Genomic DNA, 15,070 nt, shown 5'->3' on the forward strand with positions numbered 1-15,070 from the left:
CAAGAAGGTGGCCATGATACCATAATGGCATTACAGTTGCTTATAAAAGAAATATGGACACAGAAATCCCTCCCCAATGATTGGAATACTTTGCACCATACACAAAAAAGGAGATATCTTTGAATGCTCTAACCACAGAGGTATTATGCTTCTAAGTGTAGCGTATAAAATATTTTCCACAGTACTATGTCATCGTATGGCACCATATGCAGAACGGATAGAAGAAAAATACCAGGCTGGTTTCAGAGGTGGTAAATCGGCAATTCATTAGATTGCAACCCTGAAACAAATTTTGGTTGGAAAAAACACGAATGAATATGGTATTGATATTCATCACATTTATAGACTACAAAGCAGCCTACGATCTGTGAATAGAAGAGAAATGTTCAAAGCAATGGAAGAGCTAGAAATACCAAATCAGTTGGTAAATTTAACAAAACTAACTCTTGAAAAAGTTGAATGTACAGTACGAATTCAGGGATAACTGTCTGAACCTTTTAAAACAAATAACGGGCTGCGCCAGGGAGACCCTCTCTCCTGTATACTGTTCAATCTGGCTGGAAAAAGTAATACGTATGTCACAAATCACAACCACTGGTTCAATATATAGTAAATCAATGCAAATCCTGGCCTATGCTGATGATATCAATATTGTTGGGAGAACGGAAAACGCTGTACGAGAGGCGTATGTAGCATTAAAAGAATCAGCTACAAAAATGGGTTTAATAATAAACACCAAGAAAACGAAGTACATATATGAAAATAAGCACGCAACCATAAATACTACGACCACTTGTTATAGAAAACAACGTTATCGAAGCAGTGAACGAATTTGTATACCTGGGAGCGCCCCTTAACACTGAAAATAATACTACCGCAGAATTTGCACGGAACAGATACTATTTTGGGTTCAACCTCCTCCTTAAATCCACAATTATATCGAGAAATACAAAAATAAAAGTCTACAAAACAGTAATACGCCCAGTCCTAACATATGGTTCAGAGACCTGGACTCGCAACAAAAAATAATGAAAACATGTTAGGATGTTTCGAAAGAAAAGTACTAAGGCGAATTTATAGAGCAATGAATGACAATGGAGTGTGGAGAAGACGATACAACTTCGAACTTTATAGAATATACCAGGAATCTGATATCGTAAAACATATTAAGATAGGATATCTGAGGTGGATAGGGCATGTAATGCGGATGGAACAAAATGACCCAGCTAGAAAAACGCTCCTTGATAGACCCATTGGTCAGAGAAGAAGAGGAAAACCTAGAACAAGGTTCCTTGATAACATCGATGAAGACATGAGAAATATGGGAATACTTGCTTGGCGGAGAAAGGCGATGGATAGGGACGACATTGTGACATCTGGAGACAGGCCCTCAATTTTTGTCCTGTGCTCTCTATGGTACAGGACAACATGGCCCCCCAATTTGAGTTCTTATCCTCCTTGATTCAATTTCCTGATCGGGGATGGATGGAACGAGAAACTGCAATGATCCGTCGAAGAAGGCTCATCTGGTTCACGGATGGTTCCAGAATAGACGAGCGGGCAGGTGTCCAGGAGATAATAGATAGGGCTTGCTCAGGGAGGGCCATCTCCATAGGCTCTGACAGTCAAACAAAACTACTGCAACCAGCGTAGGCACTGGCCTACCAGAGGTGGCAGATCCTGGGTTCAATCTTTATGCAACCGAGCCAAATGAGGAAGTTATCCTTAAGTAGACTTGTGGTTTTCTGTGAGATCACAAGGTTATTAAAGGATTAGACGTACAGAATGGCAGGAAGTGCTCTGACTTTGGGCCCCTGCTCATTACTGCAGATATGGGAGCCAGGAACAACCTGGGCCCCAGAAACGCTGAAAACTAGGTCGTTATGGGCCTATTCCGTATGATAGGGGTGATACAATGGAATTATCTTAGGAGGTCTAAGTATGTGTTCATAACGAGGCGCCGATCCTCGTTCGGACCATAGGATGGTATTATATTATTACATTATTTTAAATGCGAGCGTTCACTGTCAATGCTATGCTCTAGGCGAGGATACCATGCCATGGTCTCCATAATGAACGCACCCTAAGTATCTGAAGGGCTCATAAATGGGTCCTGCCCTGATCTACCATAGCCATAGGCTAGAACGTAATTTAAATAAATAAAGTATACAAAGTCAGTTCTGATATAAGAATATTAGAAATAAGAATTATTTTTTTCTAAAGATGTTTAATATATTTCAATTACTTTTATTTTTTCTAAGATATTCTTTCAAATCAAATAATAACACACAATACATGATGAAGTAATTATTTAATTGATAACAATTATAAAAGTCTGCGTTATAAAAAAATATTAAAATAATATATAACTAAATTTCATCCTCATTCAGAAGCATATTTGGAATACCATTATTAATAGGAAACTTCCGACCTGTTTCCGGACATATCATTTCTCCACTGACAATATCTACTTCCAGAAGGACTTTATGGACCTTTTTCAAAAATTCTTCATCATCTTTGAAATTTTCTATTATTTGTTCAGGAAGATCTTCCAGTTTTCCCACACTTTTCGCTGCTTCATATAATACAGGCCAATCTAATCTAGGAATCATGTTTGACACAAACTCCGGATTAAATTCTACTTCAGATACTTTTACTTCTTGTGCCTGCAATACAAATAAATGTCAGTTGTCTAAAATCAATAGAGCCTAGTCAAATAGAAGTGAGAATTACCCCTCCCTTTTTCCTAAACGAAGTAATTAATGAAATAAAAGAACAGATCCAAAAAAAGGACCCAGATATAACTTAATCACTGGTGAACTACTAAAAAATCTGCTTCATAACATTGTAGTAAAAAGGAGTATTCTTCTGAAGCTATTTTCTTATGGTATCTTAATATAATTACTATTTTTCTTGGGAATTTAAGTTTAAAAAAGTTTATTGAAGTTTCAATTTTCACTTCAGAAATCTTATTTTTTTTCCTGGGCCTGCGTTATAAAAAGATCTCCGTTGTCATACAAGCTTAAACAAATTCAGAAAACGATTTCCGAAGTGGAAATTTAAATGTCAATAAACTTATTTCAACCTTACATTGTGGCTTATTACCAAGAAAAATACTAATTACATAAAGTATCCCCATAAAGACCTATATCCATCTATACCTATTTCTACTAGTGGAAGCTGTTCAAGAAAATCCTGCTAATATGTATGACATTAGTAATTAAAGAGAAAAAACTGATTCCAAATCATCAAATTGGCTTCAGAAACAAACATTTAACAATTTAATCAACTACACAAAATTCCTAACATCATTGTGAAATCAAAAGAAAAAAAAGTCTATAAACTTCTTAGATGTAGATCAGGTATTTGACAAAGTATGGCATGAAGATTTAATTAACATTTATTAAGTCCTATATCCTGTGTCTATTATAAATGTAACATATTTGAGATAAAAACAATACCATAGCCATCTTTACAGATGATAGTGCCATCCTAGCAGTATGCAACTTCAGTAAAGAAGCAACAGAAAAACTACAATTATAATAAATAAAAACTATGATTGTATGTGTCCTATTCCCCCCCAAATAAAAATATTTTTCATTAACACAAATATAGACAAATAACTACATGTATATAAAACCAAAAGTTATAATTATATATTCTAAATAACTACACTTGTAACTGTAAGATGTTTTATAAAAATTGTATTTACTACACACTCTACTACCACTAAATGTCGATTTATATGTTCTCCGTCATTTTTCGACTTCAAAATACCTCTTCGACCAGTTGTTCCATGGGTTTTCTTCTATGTTCATATCTCGCCTCATTTTTGTATTTCCTCTGGTCATTGTTCATCCATTCTTTGTATATGTCCGAACAATATAAGTAGTTTAGATGATATTTCATGTGTTATCATTTGTTTAATTCCCATTCTGATCTTCTCCAAAAATCCATTTCCATTGCTCTACAGTGTTGCTGTTCTTTCTTTCAGTGGCCATACCACACAGCTCTATAGAGTGGTACATTTCACTATAGTCGCATATATCCTTTTTATTTTCTTTCTCCAATGGCTTTGTCTAATGTTCCAACATGTCAAATATTGATACCTAGATATTTGTAGTAGTAGCAATATTTTATCATGGTTCAAGTAATGATAAAGTTATTAATTGAAAAAAATCACAAGAAAAAAAAGTAAAATAAAGACTAAGAACATAAAATAAAATTCAATTGGAATAAGTGTTCAATATGTCCTCCATTTTCACAAATACACAAGTCTATTCTTTTTCTAAAGAATCCATTAATCTTTCATCTTTAAAGTGATGTTGAATTCTGTCTTGATTTACCTCTGTAGCATAGACCTGTGATTTTGAAAGGCAGCCCCAGAAGGGGGTTTAGATTTTCTTAACTATTATAATTTTAGTTAAAAAATGATTTAATTAGTTAATAACAAAAGTTAATAAAATTATTTACAAACTCATCTGAAATCTTAAATTTTCAATTTGGTCACATTAATAATATAATAGGAATATAAAAAAGAATGTGCAACGTTACTTATTAATCATTAAACTATTTTAATGCACAATCAAACAAGAAGTAATGGATTTTTCTTTTCAAAAAGAACTGAATCAAATGAAAACTGACCCTCATCTCTTACTATGTAGTTACAAAAGGCAGATCTATAATTTTTATAATTTTTTTTCTTCATTACCATACTAAAGAAACTGCTAATACATGTTTATAGCCATCCTCCTTCTAAGTATATTCTCTGTTGAGGTTGGCAATCAATATGGCAAATTTCTCTGTGTTCTGGGCTTGATGAATTAATTCATTTCCTCTTGTGTGGGTCGAATCTTTGATGTTTCGTAGCTAAGCTTTTTTCTTTCATCCTATGCCCCTTTTATCTTTAATCTTTATTCTAATATTACTTGGAGTTGCTCAAATTATGGCGCATTATGTGTCCTAGATATGACGTCTTTCTAATTTTGATAGTATTGACCAGATGAGGGTGTGTGTTCATTGCTCTCAGTACTTCTTCATTCATAGTTCTAGTGGTCCAGCTTATTCTTAGCATTCAGCAGTACAGCCGGTACTTTATAGCCATAAGTATCTAATACTTTAATTTCACTAAGTATCACATTGCTGTTAGTGTTTCAAGCAAGTCCAGTAAATTCAATTCCTATCATTAAGTTCTGTCGGGATTAATTATTTGTTGATTGAGAATTTTGTGCCCCCTGGACACTGCCTCACTTGCTTACCGCCTGTATTCAGTTCTGAATATGATGATAGCATAAAATGGTTTTTTAAGGGTAATAGCAAGTAATAATTATAGTTTCATACTTACATTTATTTTTAAAGGGTACCCAACACTTACTCCCTTCATACATTTGGAGGTAAGCATATTGTGAGTAAGAAGTTTCATTTTTGAAATTATATTACCTTCTTTTAATTGAAAGGATTAATATTTAACGATACTAACTTAAATTAAAAGTTGTTTAAATTAAACTGTTTTTAAACGTATAACCTCAATTTTTCTTCTTTTATTTTACTTACTGACTATGGTGACTATTCTATGTGTCATTGTCATTTAAGCACGTTTATAGCCTTTGCCTTATGGACCTACACCCATTTATCAACTAATTTAATTTCAATTTCACACTCATCAGAGAATAATAAACAATAAAAAACAAACACAGAATCTCACGTTATAGTAATAAGTGGTCTGTGACTACTACTATTGCTACTTTCTCCTCAACTGAATACATTTTTAATCAACTTTATTGTTTTTTAAACAATAAATCACAAAATAGAAATTTTGGCAATTCAAATAATATCAGAAACATCATAATGACCAAACGCAACATGTCATACACATTCTTGCACAGCATGTGGCCTGACTTTAAGGGGTGGCCTGAAAAATGCATCATATTCTTGCAAAATTTTGGAATACGTTTAATTCGTAGAACAATTTTAACATTTGTTTTCGATACATATTTCAGTCCTCTACAAATAGTTTTTCTTGACTTTTGGTGTAAAATAATTAGGGAAGCAGGAATTCAACAATTTAGAATTTTCCACTGGGTTTCCTATGGCCCGTTTAACGATTCACCACCCTATATGTTGTAGTTGTTATATGTTTATTTTTACAAGTATCACAACAGAATCCAGCACTGCACTGAACTGAATTTTTAAATTCGCACAAAAATAAAGTACCACTATATGAACGACAAGAAAACAGTCTGAATTATCAAATAATTTATATCTTTGAATCACAGAGTGCTCATAATACTACAGAATAAATAACAATCAGAATGACCACTCTCAGATGCCGCCTTTGAAGTTTGTCAGCATGCGATCGCCATATTTTAAACGGAAACATAGACTCGAATTGAGAAATTTGTGACAAGCTATAACAGAACTGTAATTTAAATTTTTAGAAATTAATAATTTAGTACATTTGAAATAATTTAATATATTCTTCAACTAAAAGTACGAATAAAATAGCACATATTATGTCTATAGTTGCCGTAAATAAATTGAACCGGGTTAATTTTTCTATGCACACCAGATAAAATGTCACTGAACAGCACTGGTTCCGTCTGCGCATACTTATTTTTTCAAGCAGAGTGGGCATTCTGATTGTTTATTATTCTGTGATAATATTTCATTTTTCTTATTTCAGAAATATAAAATTGTAAGATGGTGTTAAATAAGCTGTTGTTCTTAGGTCACAATATTAATAGTGTAAAATACTAGGATTTACAACAATATTTAATAAAAAAAAACATTATTTTTCAAAAAAAAAATCCTTGGGGTTTGTTATTGTGCAACTTGAGAAGAATTATTATAATAACTTTAGTAGATATTTTATATCCATTTTTTAACCCATGTTATGCAAGTATTAAAACAATTAAATGGGGAGGTACTGGGTTCTCGGGATACAGTTTCGTATTGAATCTGAATGTCAGTAAGGTCAATATTTGATAAAACAATTAAATACTATATCTGATTTTACTTTTACAGTTGTAGTTTTGCTGTTTAATCAGTCTCTTCAAACCAAAAATTTAAATTTTCACCTCGAATTCTCTTCCTGATAAATTTTGAAACCAATCTGTAATAGATAATTTTCAGTATTACATTTTTCTGTTTCATGCAACACATCATGATGATTGGATTAAGTCATTCACAGGGAGGCGCGGTACGAAGGATATCAGGATTATTGGATGTTTCGGTTTATAGAAGTGCCGGATTAGCGAGATTCTACTGTACTTATTTTAAAATAAACCAATTTCCTATAGTTATCACATTTATTTATCATTATTTTACATTACATATTTATATTATATTACAAAAGTAGTCTCTGTCCTAACATAAAAAAGGTTTTTGAACATGTCATAATATACTGACTCTGCTTATGAGATTAAAAGTGCTGAAGTACATTTTCTACACACACACACGCACCCAGAAAAGCAAATTCTGATTTAAATAATACACCAATATCCATATTTACTCTAATAAAAACGAGGTCAAAGATATAGTTGCACAGCACATTAAAAAAAACTGAAAGCCATACTATGTCCCTTACAATAAATCAAATGAGAGAACCAAAGGTAAAAAATAATGAACAAAAAAGCCAATCACTAAGTATAGTTGGAAGACTGGTAATTTTGATTTTCCCAAGTTACCAAATTGCTTTTTCAAAAATATATTTCCTCTAATAGTTGAACAACGTGGCAGAGAGTGATGTCTTAGTATTTAGAAAAATATATTATTATAGAACATCAGTGTTTCTGTGAAAACAGAAATAAACACTGAATGAACCTAAATTCAAACAAGTGTTTCCAAAATAGTTAAGGAAAGAAAGGTATCACATGAATCTTTTCCGAGAAGTGAAAAAAAAAAAAATGAAATCGGGTACTATCAATGACCGAAAATACAAAATTTGATATGATCAAAGTAAAAAGTAGAACTATAAGTATAGTTTCAAATCATAAGCTGTGTCAAACTCATTATAATAAATTTCACACTTAACTGTTTAAAACAAATTTGACGCTTGTTAAGTTTTTCTCCAGTCTGAATTCTGAAACGTTTTTTTAAATTACTTGTAGTAGTAAACTGCTACAAATAAGTTTTAAATTTGAAATTTTTTCTCCAGTATGAACTTTCATGTGTTTAGTTGAACAATCTGTGTGACCAAACTGTTTAAAACAAATTTCACACTACTGAAGTTTTTCTTCAGTGTGAGTTTTCATATGTCTTTTGAAATTACTTGTAGTAGTAAACTGCTTTAAACAAGTTTCACACTTGTGAGGTTTTTCTCCAGTGTGTACTCTCAAATGTATTTTCAAACTACCTGCTTGACTAAATTGTTTAAAACAAATTTCACACTTGTGAAGTTTTTCTCCAGTGTGAGTTCTCAAATGTCTTTTCAAATCACTTGTAGTACTAAACTGCTTTAAACAAGTTTCACATGTGTAAGGTTTTTCTCCACGGTGTATTCCCAAATGCGTCTTTAAGTGACCTGTTGTAGAAAACGGCTTTAAACAAATTTCACACTTGTAAGGTTGTATTCCAGCGTGCACTCTCAAATGTGTTTTCAGATTATCTGCTTCACTAAACTGTTTAAGACAAATTTCACACTTGTGCAGTTTTTCTCCAGTGTGAGTTCTCAAATGTCTTTTCCAATTACTTGTAAACTGCTTAAAACAAATTTCACACTTAAAAGGTTTTTCTCCAGTGTGCACTCTCATATGGGCTTTCAAATAATCTGCTGCACTAAACTGTTTAAAACAAATTTTACATGTATGAAGTTTTTCTTCAGTGTGAGTTCTCAAATGTCTTTTCAAATGGCCTGTAATAATAAACTGCTTTAAACAAATTTCACACTTGTAAGGTTTTTCTCTAGTGTGTACTCTCAAATGTGTTTTCAAATCATTTGCAGTAGTAAACTGCTTTAAACATGTTTTACACTTGTGAAGTTTTTCTCCAGTGTGGATTTTTATTTGTTCAGTCGCATCTTGCGTAATATTTAATATTTTTTCTTCAGGGTTTTGACCTGTATATTTTCCTTTATGGGATGAAAGTGAAGTTTCCATAATGTTCATTTGGTTCTCGTCTTGGGGACAACCTAAAATACAAACCAACTATAAACATTTTACTGGAATAGAGAAATGATTGCAGACACAAAGGAATATAATAAACTACATTCATTTTACATATTCCCAATTGTCAACAGGCGCACGTGAAAGCCAAACAGGGTCGTACTGAGGTGTATCATATGATTTTTAAAAATTTTTACTTTTGAAACTATTGGTGTAAGAATTTCTTGAAATTTAAACATTAAATCACACTTAAACTCTAACAAATAACACGACCAGTAAATAACTTAACAATAACTATAACATATAACACACAATAAACTTAAAAACCAACACGCTACAATTTAAACAGACTGGCAGTTTGGATTTGTAACATGAGAATCCGTCTGGCTTAAGGCAATAAATTATATTTAATATCCTCTTGACGAATGAGAAGGCGAATATCAACATGTGCGTGTGTTTACAAATGGGAATTTGCTAAACGAATGTACTTTATTAAAATTAAATTAAAGCCCAAATTAACCTTTCTAAGTTTATTCCTCCATACTCCATTATATCGTATTTCTTATAGCTTAATGCCAGTTGGCAACCTAAATGTCTACTATTGTTTTGCTCTTATTATGTTAAAAAATTACCAGGCTATTAATTAGAAATAACACCTTGTCAGACTATTTAACATCTATTGATACAATTGAATCGAATAGAATTGAATAAAATATCCAATTGAATCTAATCTAATATAGAATAGAATCCAATAGAATACCCAATCTAATCAAATATGAATTGAATTAATGAATGAATTGAATGAATATATTAACATTGAATCAAATCGAATTAAATCTCAAATCGAATCGCAACAAATATCAGATTGAATATCGAATTGAATCAAATCAATCAATCGAATTGAATCGAAATAAACTAAAATAGAATAAATAAATTAAAAACCATCGCTACCTGCTTAGACGATAAGAAAGCTATATGTCCCCTCCTGACACTCACGGATTGCCACATCCCACTTTTATTTATTTTTATTTTATATCTCATCTATAAAATATTTACTTTTCAAAATTTTCAAAAAAATAATGGGAATTATCTCCAGGCCAACAGAAAGTAAAAAGGTTGCACATTACTGGCCGCTGCACAAAAATATTAGAACTTCAGTAAACTGAGAGAGACTATCTAGATAACAGAAAATCGCAGCAGCAACATAATCTTTATTTAAGTCCAAGTATAGTTTTTCCATGAATTCAAAGATGGCAGAGGAATAACCTTAGCAAATTTTAAAAATCACTAAAGTGACCTGTTGAAAAAGATGTGTTAATTGTCTCTGCTAAAACTCTGAGAACCTTATCAGGAAGATGGGATACAACTGCAGCCATAGGATTTTTAATACTTTGTATATGTTTTATTTCAGCTGAGTTAGTAGGAAGAAAATAAATGGAATCTGCAATGTTTATTCCACTTAGAAAATGTATTGGATCAGAAGAATTCATTTTTCCAGCGCGAGGTCTGGACTTATCTATCAGTAATATTTATTCAGCTCACTAAGGTCTAAGTCTAGATCAACAGTTTGAGGGACTTTATCTCTAAGATTATAATTATATGCCAAGACTCTTTCTGTTTGTTATTTGCATCTTCCATTCTAGATTTACAGATATACATTTAGCTAATTTAGTAACCTTCCTATAGATGGACTTATATTACATAAAAAATTTATTATTGCATATTATATGTTTTTTACTGTAGTTTAATGATTGTAGTTTTTGTTGCAAATTTTAGTTCCTTTAGTAACCCAAGTTTTTTTATTTTTAGATTTAAGAATTGTTTTTTGAAATGCCAAATTGAACATCTTCATGAGAGTGTGATGAAATTGATGAAGCAAACCAGGAGAGCAAAAAGTATTATGCCAAGTGTACATGAGTACATAATTTGATCACTCAGGAAAAATACGATAAGAAATCACTCTGTACACAGCCAGATCTGAATGAAGATTAGTACAAATATAATCCAGCATGCGGTTATCAGTGGTTGGTTTGGTAACCAGCATTCCCATATTAAAACTATTAACCCTTTCGATACTGTTTGACATACAAGTATGATTTTCATTTGCAGCTTTGATGAGCGAGCACCGTACAATTCCGCAAATTAATCTCCATCATTCAGGTTCTGTCACCATAAATTTTTAAGTATTTGCATATTTGAAGAGCTATAATCGTAATAGTATGTTCTACATTGTCCATTTCGCTCACTTGCATTGTTCATATACGTCACGATCTGCAAATACACAATACTGATGCTGTACATATACAAAAGCATATCACCCACCCTAGCGCCGTACTTGTTTATGAATAGTGGCTTTTGAAGTTTTTTTTGTAATAAGGGAAAGAAAAACTATATATTGTAAATAACTAAACGAAAAACGATTCAACTACTTCAATAGAATAAATATAAACTACTACTGAGCATACTGAGCAACCGTGTCGATCAGGAAGTGAAAATTTTCCCAGCACTATATACGAGCTGTGTGCAACCAATACACTACCCGTAGCGAAAGGGTTAAGTAAATTTATAATGGTGATAACGTGGCCGAATGAATGGGTACCAGAAGAGTGGCTGAAGGGAATAATATGTCCGTTGCATAAAAATGGTGATCAACTGGAGTGTAAGAACTATAGAAGCATTACTCTGTTAGCATCTGCCTATAAAATCTTTGGCAATGTATTATTTGAAAGACTTAAACACTTTACAAAGGATATTGTTGGTCAATATCAATGCGGATTTACTGCTGGATAATCAACTACACATCTGATTCAAGCACATAGGCAGATTCTAGAAAAGTCACTAGAATATAACATAGAAACACACCATCTATTCATTGACTTCAAAGCAGCCTATGACAGTGTGAAAAGAACTGCATTGTATAATGCAATGATAGACTTTGGGATCCCACCTAAGTTTATTTATTTATTTATTTAGTTAAGTTGACAAAACTAACAATACAAAACGTAAGCTCATGCATTAGAATTGAAGGAGAAAACTCTACGTTCTTTGACATTAATAATGGTATAAGACAGGGGACGCGTTGGCGTGTCTGCTCTTTAATATTGCCTTGGAAAAGGCAATCAGACAATTAAATATTAGAATGAATGGAACTATTTTTAATAGATCAACGCAAATTCTCGCATTCGCTGACGATATAGTTATAGTAGGCAGAAGTATGAGAGACATGGTGCAGTGTTTAAAAAGGCTTGCGGACGTAGCAAGTGAATTAGGACTTGTGGTAAACGAGGAAAACCTTATCTCAAAATGATAAAAGACTTCTTGGTATTTTTGAGAGAAAAATTCTTGGGAAAGATTTTTGGGACCGTAAATGAAAGGCGTCGAAGATACAACTGTGAACTATATCTGTTATACACCGATCCAGATATTGTGAAATTCGTTAAAGTGCAGAGACTTAGATGGCTGGACACATTGCTAGGATGTCAGATCACAAATACACGAAGAGATTAACACTTTCAAAACCAGGGCACAAGAAGCAGAGGATGACCACAAATAAGATGAATTGATGATGTGGAAGAAGACCTATAGATTCTAAGGGTTAGAAGATGGAGGGAAGTTGCCAGGAATCGACAGGAGTTGTGACTTCTTTGTGAGCACGCCAAGATCCACAACAGATTGTCGAGTTACTTATGATGATGAATAACGTGGCTATGTAATGAATCCAGATAATCAATATAGTCACCTGTCAAGATAATAAAAGCATACTGTGGAACTTTTTCAAGCAAGGATTCCAATCTGTGAAAGAATAACTGAATAATAGACTTAGAGGGTCTGTACATAACAATGAAAAAAAGTATTAAGCTTCTTACTGAAAGTAATGGAGAATTCAAATTCAGATTTAATGTAGAGGCGGTTAAATTTCTTGTACTCAACAAAATTGATTTATACTGAAACAGCTTATTAATTAGAATCAATGTTCCTCCATGTATGCTTTCAGATCTACAACATTTAGATATTAAGAAGTAATTGTTAATACAAGACAGTGTTTCTAGAGGATATAACCAGTGCTTACTTAAAAGCACAAAATCTGGCCAATCACTTTCGCTAAGAAACACTTACTGTTCATCAACTTTACTTATTGCATACAGAATATAATGTATAAAATAATGTAAAATTTATTACTGATATTAGATTTAGATATACTGGTCCCCAGTTTATCACCACACTGACAATATTATTTGTCATTTTTGTGCCCTATATTGCCAAAGATTATATTTGATCTTGGTTGGGAGATACTAATTCCTTTCTTATCTGGGAAGGCTTTCAAACACTCAGATATCATCATTTTAAAATAGAGAATTCTACCAGTAGTTGCAACACTAGCCAGAACTTTACATAGACAATTAGCAATTTTTAACAATCTAAAACTGACACATATTTTTCTGCTAGAAATATTTACATAAATACACTTGGAATACAAGAGGTCAATGAGCCTTTCTACATAATCCCATTCTTCTTCTTCATGTACCATGTCGTTTCAGAATGTTGGTTAACATCATAGCTATCTTAATTTTATTCATTGCCACCCTAAATAGCATGTATCAATACCATACCAATCTTGCAAGTTCTTTAACCATGAAGTATTTCTTTGTCCTGAATTGCATTTGCCTATTTTCCCTTGCATACTTTGTAGTATGGGACCTTTTATTACATGTCCAAAGACATGTAATAAGAGTCCATCTACATCATAATGTACATCTTCTTGCTGAGAGATTCAAGTATTGTAGAGTTTTTGAATCTTCTCCACCCAAGAAACTTTTAAAATTCTTTTATAGCACAGTTCAAAAGCCTCAAAGTGATTTTTATCACTTTTATTCACAGTCCAAGACTGGACACCATAAAGTAAGACTGAAAACATGTAGCAGTGAAGTAGATAGATCCACAAAGCCAATTTTAGGTCTCTGTTATATAATACCTTGGACATCTTTCTAAAAGTTGCTCTGGTATGCTCAATTTGCTGGATTTAATTTCATCTTGACTCTCTGTCTTAAATTTAACTGATATCCAAGGTAAACAATTAAATAAACTTTCGTAAGTTTGGTACTATTTACATATATAGCTGGTTTTATATTCTGTTGTTTACTTAGTCTGTAAGGGATGTCTAAATTAATAAACACTATATAATTTGTTTGTAGAAAAAAAGCACAAAACAGATCAGAATGGAGAAGAATCCTGGAACAGGCCAAGACCCAAAAAGGGTTGTCGAGCCAGTGATGATGATATAATTTGTTTTTGTTTAACAAAATATTCTTTACAACATATTCAATCTCTATACATAATTAATTCATTAAACATTTAAAATCAACTATTTTTTTAAAACTAATTCTTGTGCATTTGGTAATAATAAATAAACATTCTCAACATCAAATTAATTTGTTATTATGTTATTGCACTAATCAGTGTTATTTACTTACTTTCTTCATTTGTTGTTTGCTTTTCTTCAAATAGTGTAAATTTATATTCATCGTGTTCTATGTCATTGTTGATCGGAAATTCAATTAAGCCTAAATGGTCTAAATCATCAAATCCATCGTAGATACTTTCTGTCTTGGGTTCTTTCTTGATATTAATTTTGAAGTCATCTAAAGTACCATTACACGCCTCATGTATTTTATTAGTAACCTCACTAGCTTCTTGTTTTATTTCCATATTATTGATTTTATGTAGGTATAACGATAATTTCAGTTTTATCTTTACAGCCAAAAAACAAAATCACTGTATAAATCCATTTTAAGAGAAACATAAAAAACAATGCTTTAAAACCATTTACCTTATTACTTTTGAATGTATATGTAAATTTATCTAATTTCAAATTTGGTATGTTTGTCTTAATTAATATTATACGATATTATCAAAGAATATAGACTCCTTAATATAAAAAAGAATAGACTCATTCATATTCGCGATAGCCA

General features: G+C 32.1%; 2 protein-coding genes across 2 annotated transcripts; both read right to left on the bottom strand.

Annotated features, from left to right (window-relative positions):
• Positions 1-2,294: 2,294 nt before the first annotated feature.
• Trmt112 (tRNA methyltransferase subunit 11-2) lies at positions 2,295-5,556 on the bottom strand. Its single transcript, XM_072531830.1, has 2 exons — positions 5,345-5,556; positions 2,295-2,666 (listed from the first exon to the last, which is right to left on the bottom strand). The coding sequence occupies exons 1-2, from the start codon at positions 5,420-5,422 to the stop codon at positions 2,370-2,372; spliced, it is 375 nt and encodes a 124-aa protein (XP_072387931.1). The 5' UTR covers positions 5,423-5,556; the 3' UTR covers positions 2,295-2,369.
• Positions 5,557-7,200: 1,644 nt separating this feature from the next.
• LOC140441243 (uncharacterized) lies at positions 7,201-15,070 on the bottom strand. Its single transcript, XM_072531843.1, has 2 exons — positions 14,573-15,070; positions 7,201-9,127 (listed from the first exon to the last, which is right to left on the bottom strand). Exons 1-2 carry the CDS (start codon positions 14,805-14,807, stop codon positions 8,220-8,222), a joined length of 1,143 nt encoding a protein of 380 aa, XP_072387944.1. The 5' UTR covers positions 14,808-15,070; the 3' UTR covers positions 7,201-8,219.

The sequence above is a fragment of the Diabrotica undecimpunctata genome, chromosome 1 (genome assembly GCF_040954645.1).
Source record: "Diabrotica undecimpunctata isolate CICGRU chromosome 1, icDiaUnde3, whole genome shotgun sequence".
Classification (NCBI taxonomy): Eukaryota; Metazoa; Arthropoda; class Insecta; order Coleoptera; family Chrysomelidae; genus Diabrotica; species Diabrotica undecimpunctata.

Bases quoted from the DNA above. Each gene is read 5' to 3' on its own strand.
- Trmt112 (XM_072531830.1), bottom strand. From the start codon at position 5,422: ATGAAACTTCTTACTCACAATATGCTTACCTCCAAATGTATGAAGGGA. The intron at 2,667-5,344 runs GTAAGTATGAAA...TTTGTATTGCAG, and splicing joins GGTACCCTTTAAAAATAAAT to GCACAAGAAGTAAAAGTATC.
- LOC140441243 (XM_072531843.1), bottom strand. From the start codon at position 14,807: ATGGAAATAAAACAAGAAGCTAGTGAGGTTACTAATAAAATACATGAG. The intron at 9,128-14,572 runs GTAAGTAAATAA...TTTGTATTTTAG, and splicing joins GCAAACAACAAATGAAGAAA to GTTGTCCCCAAGACGAGAAC.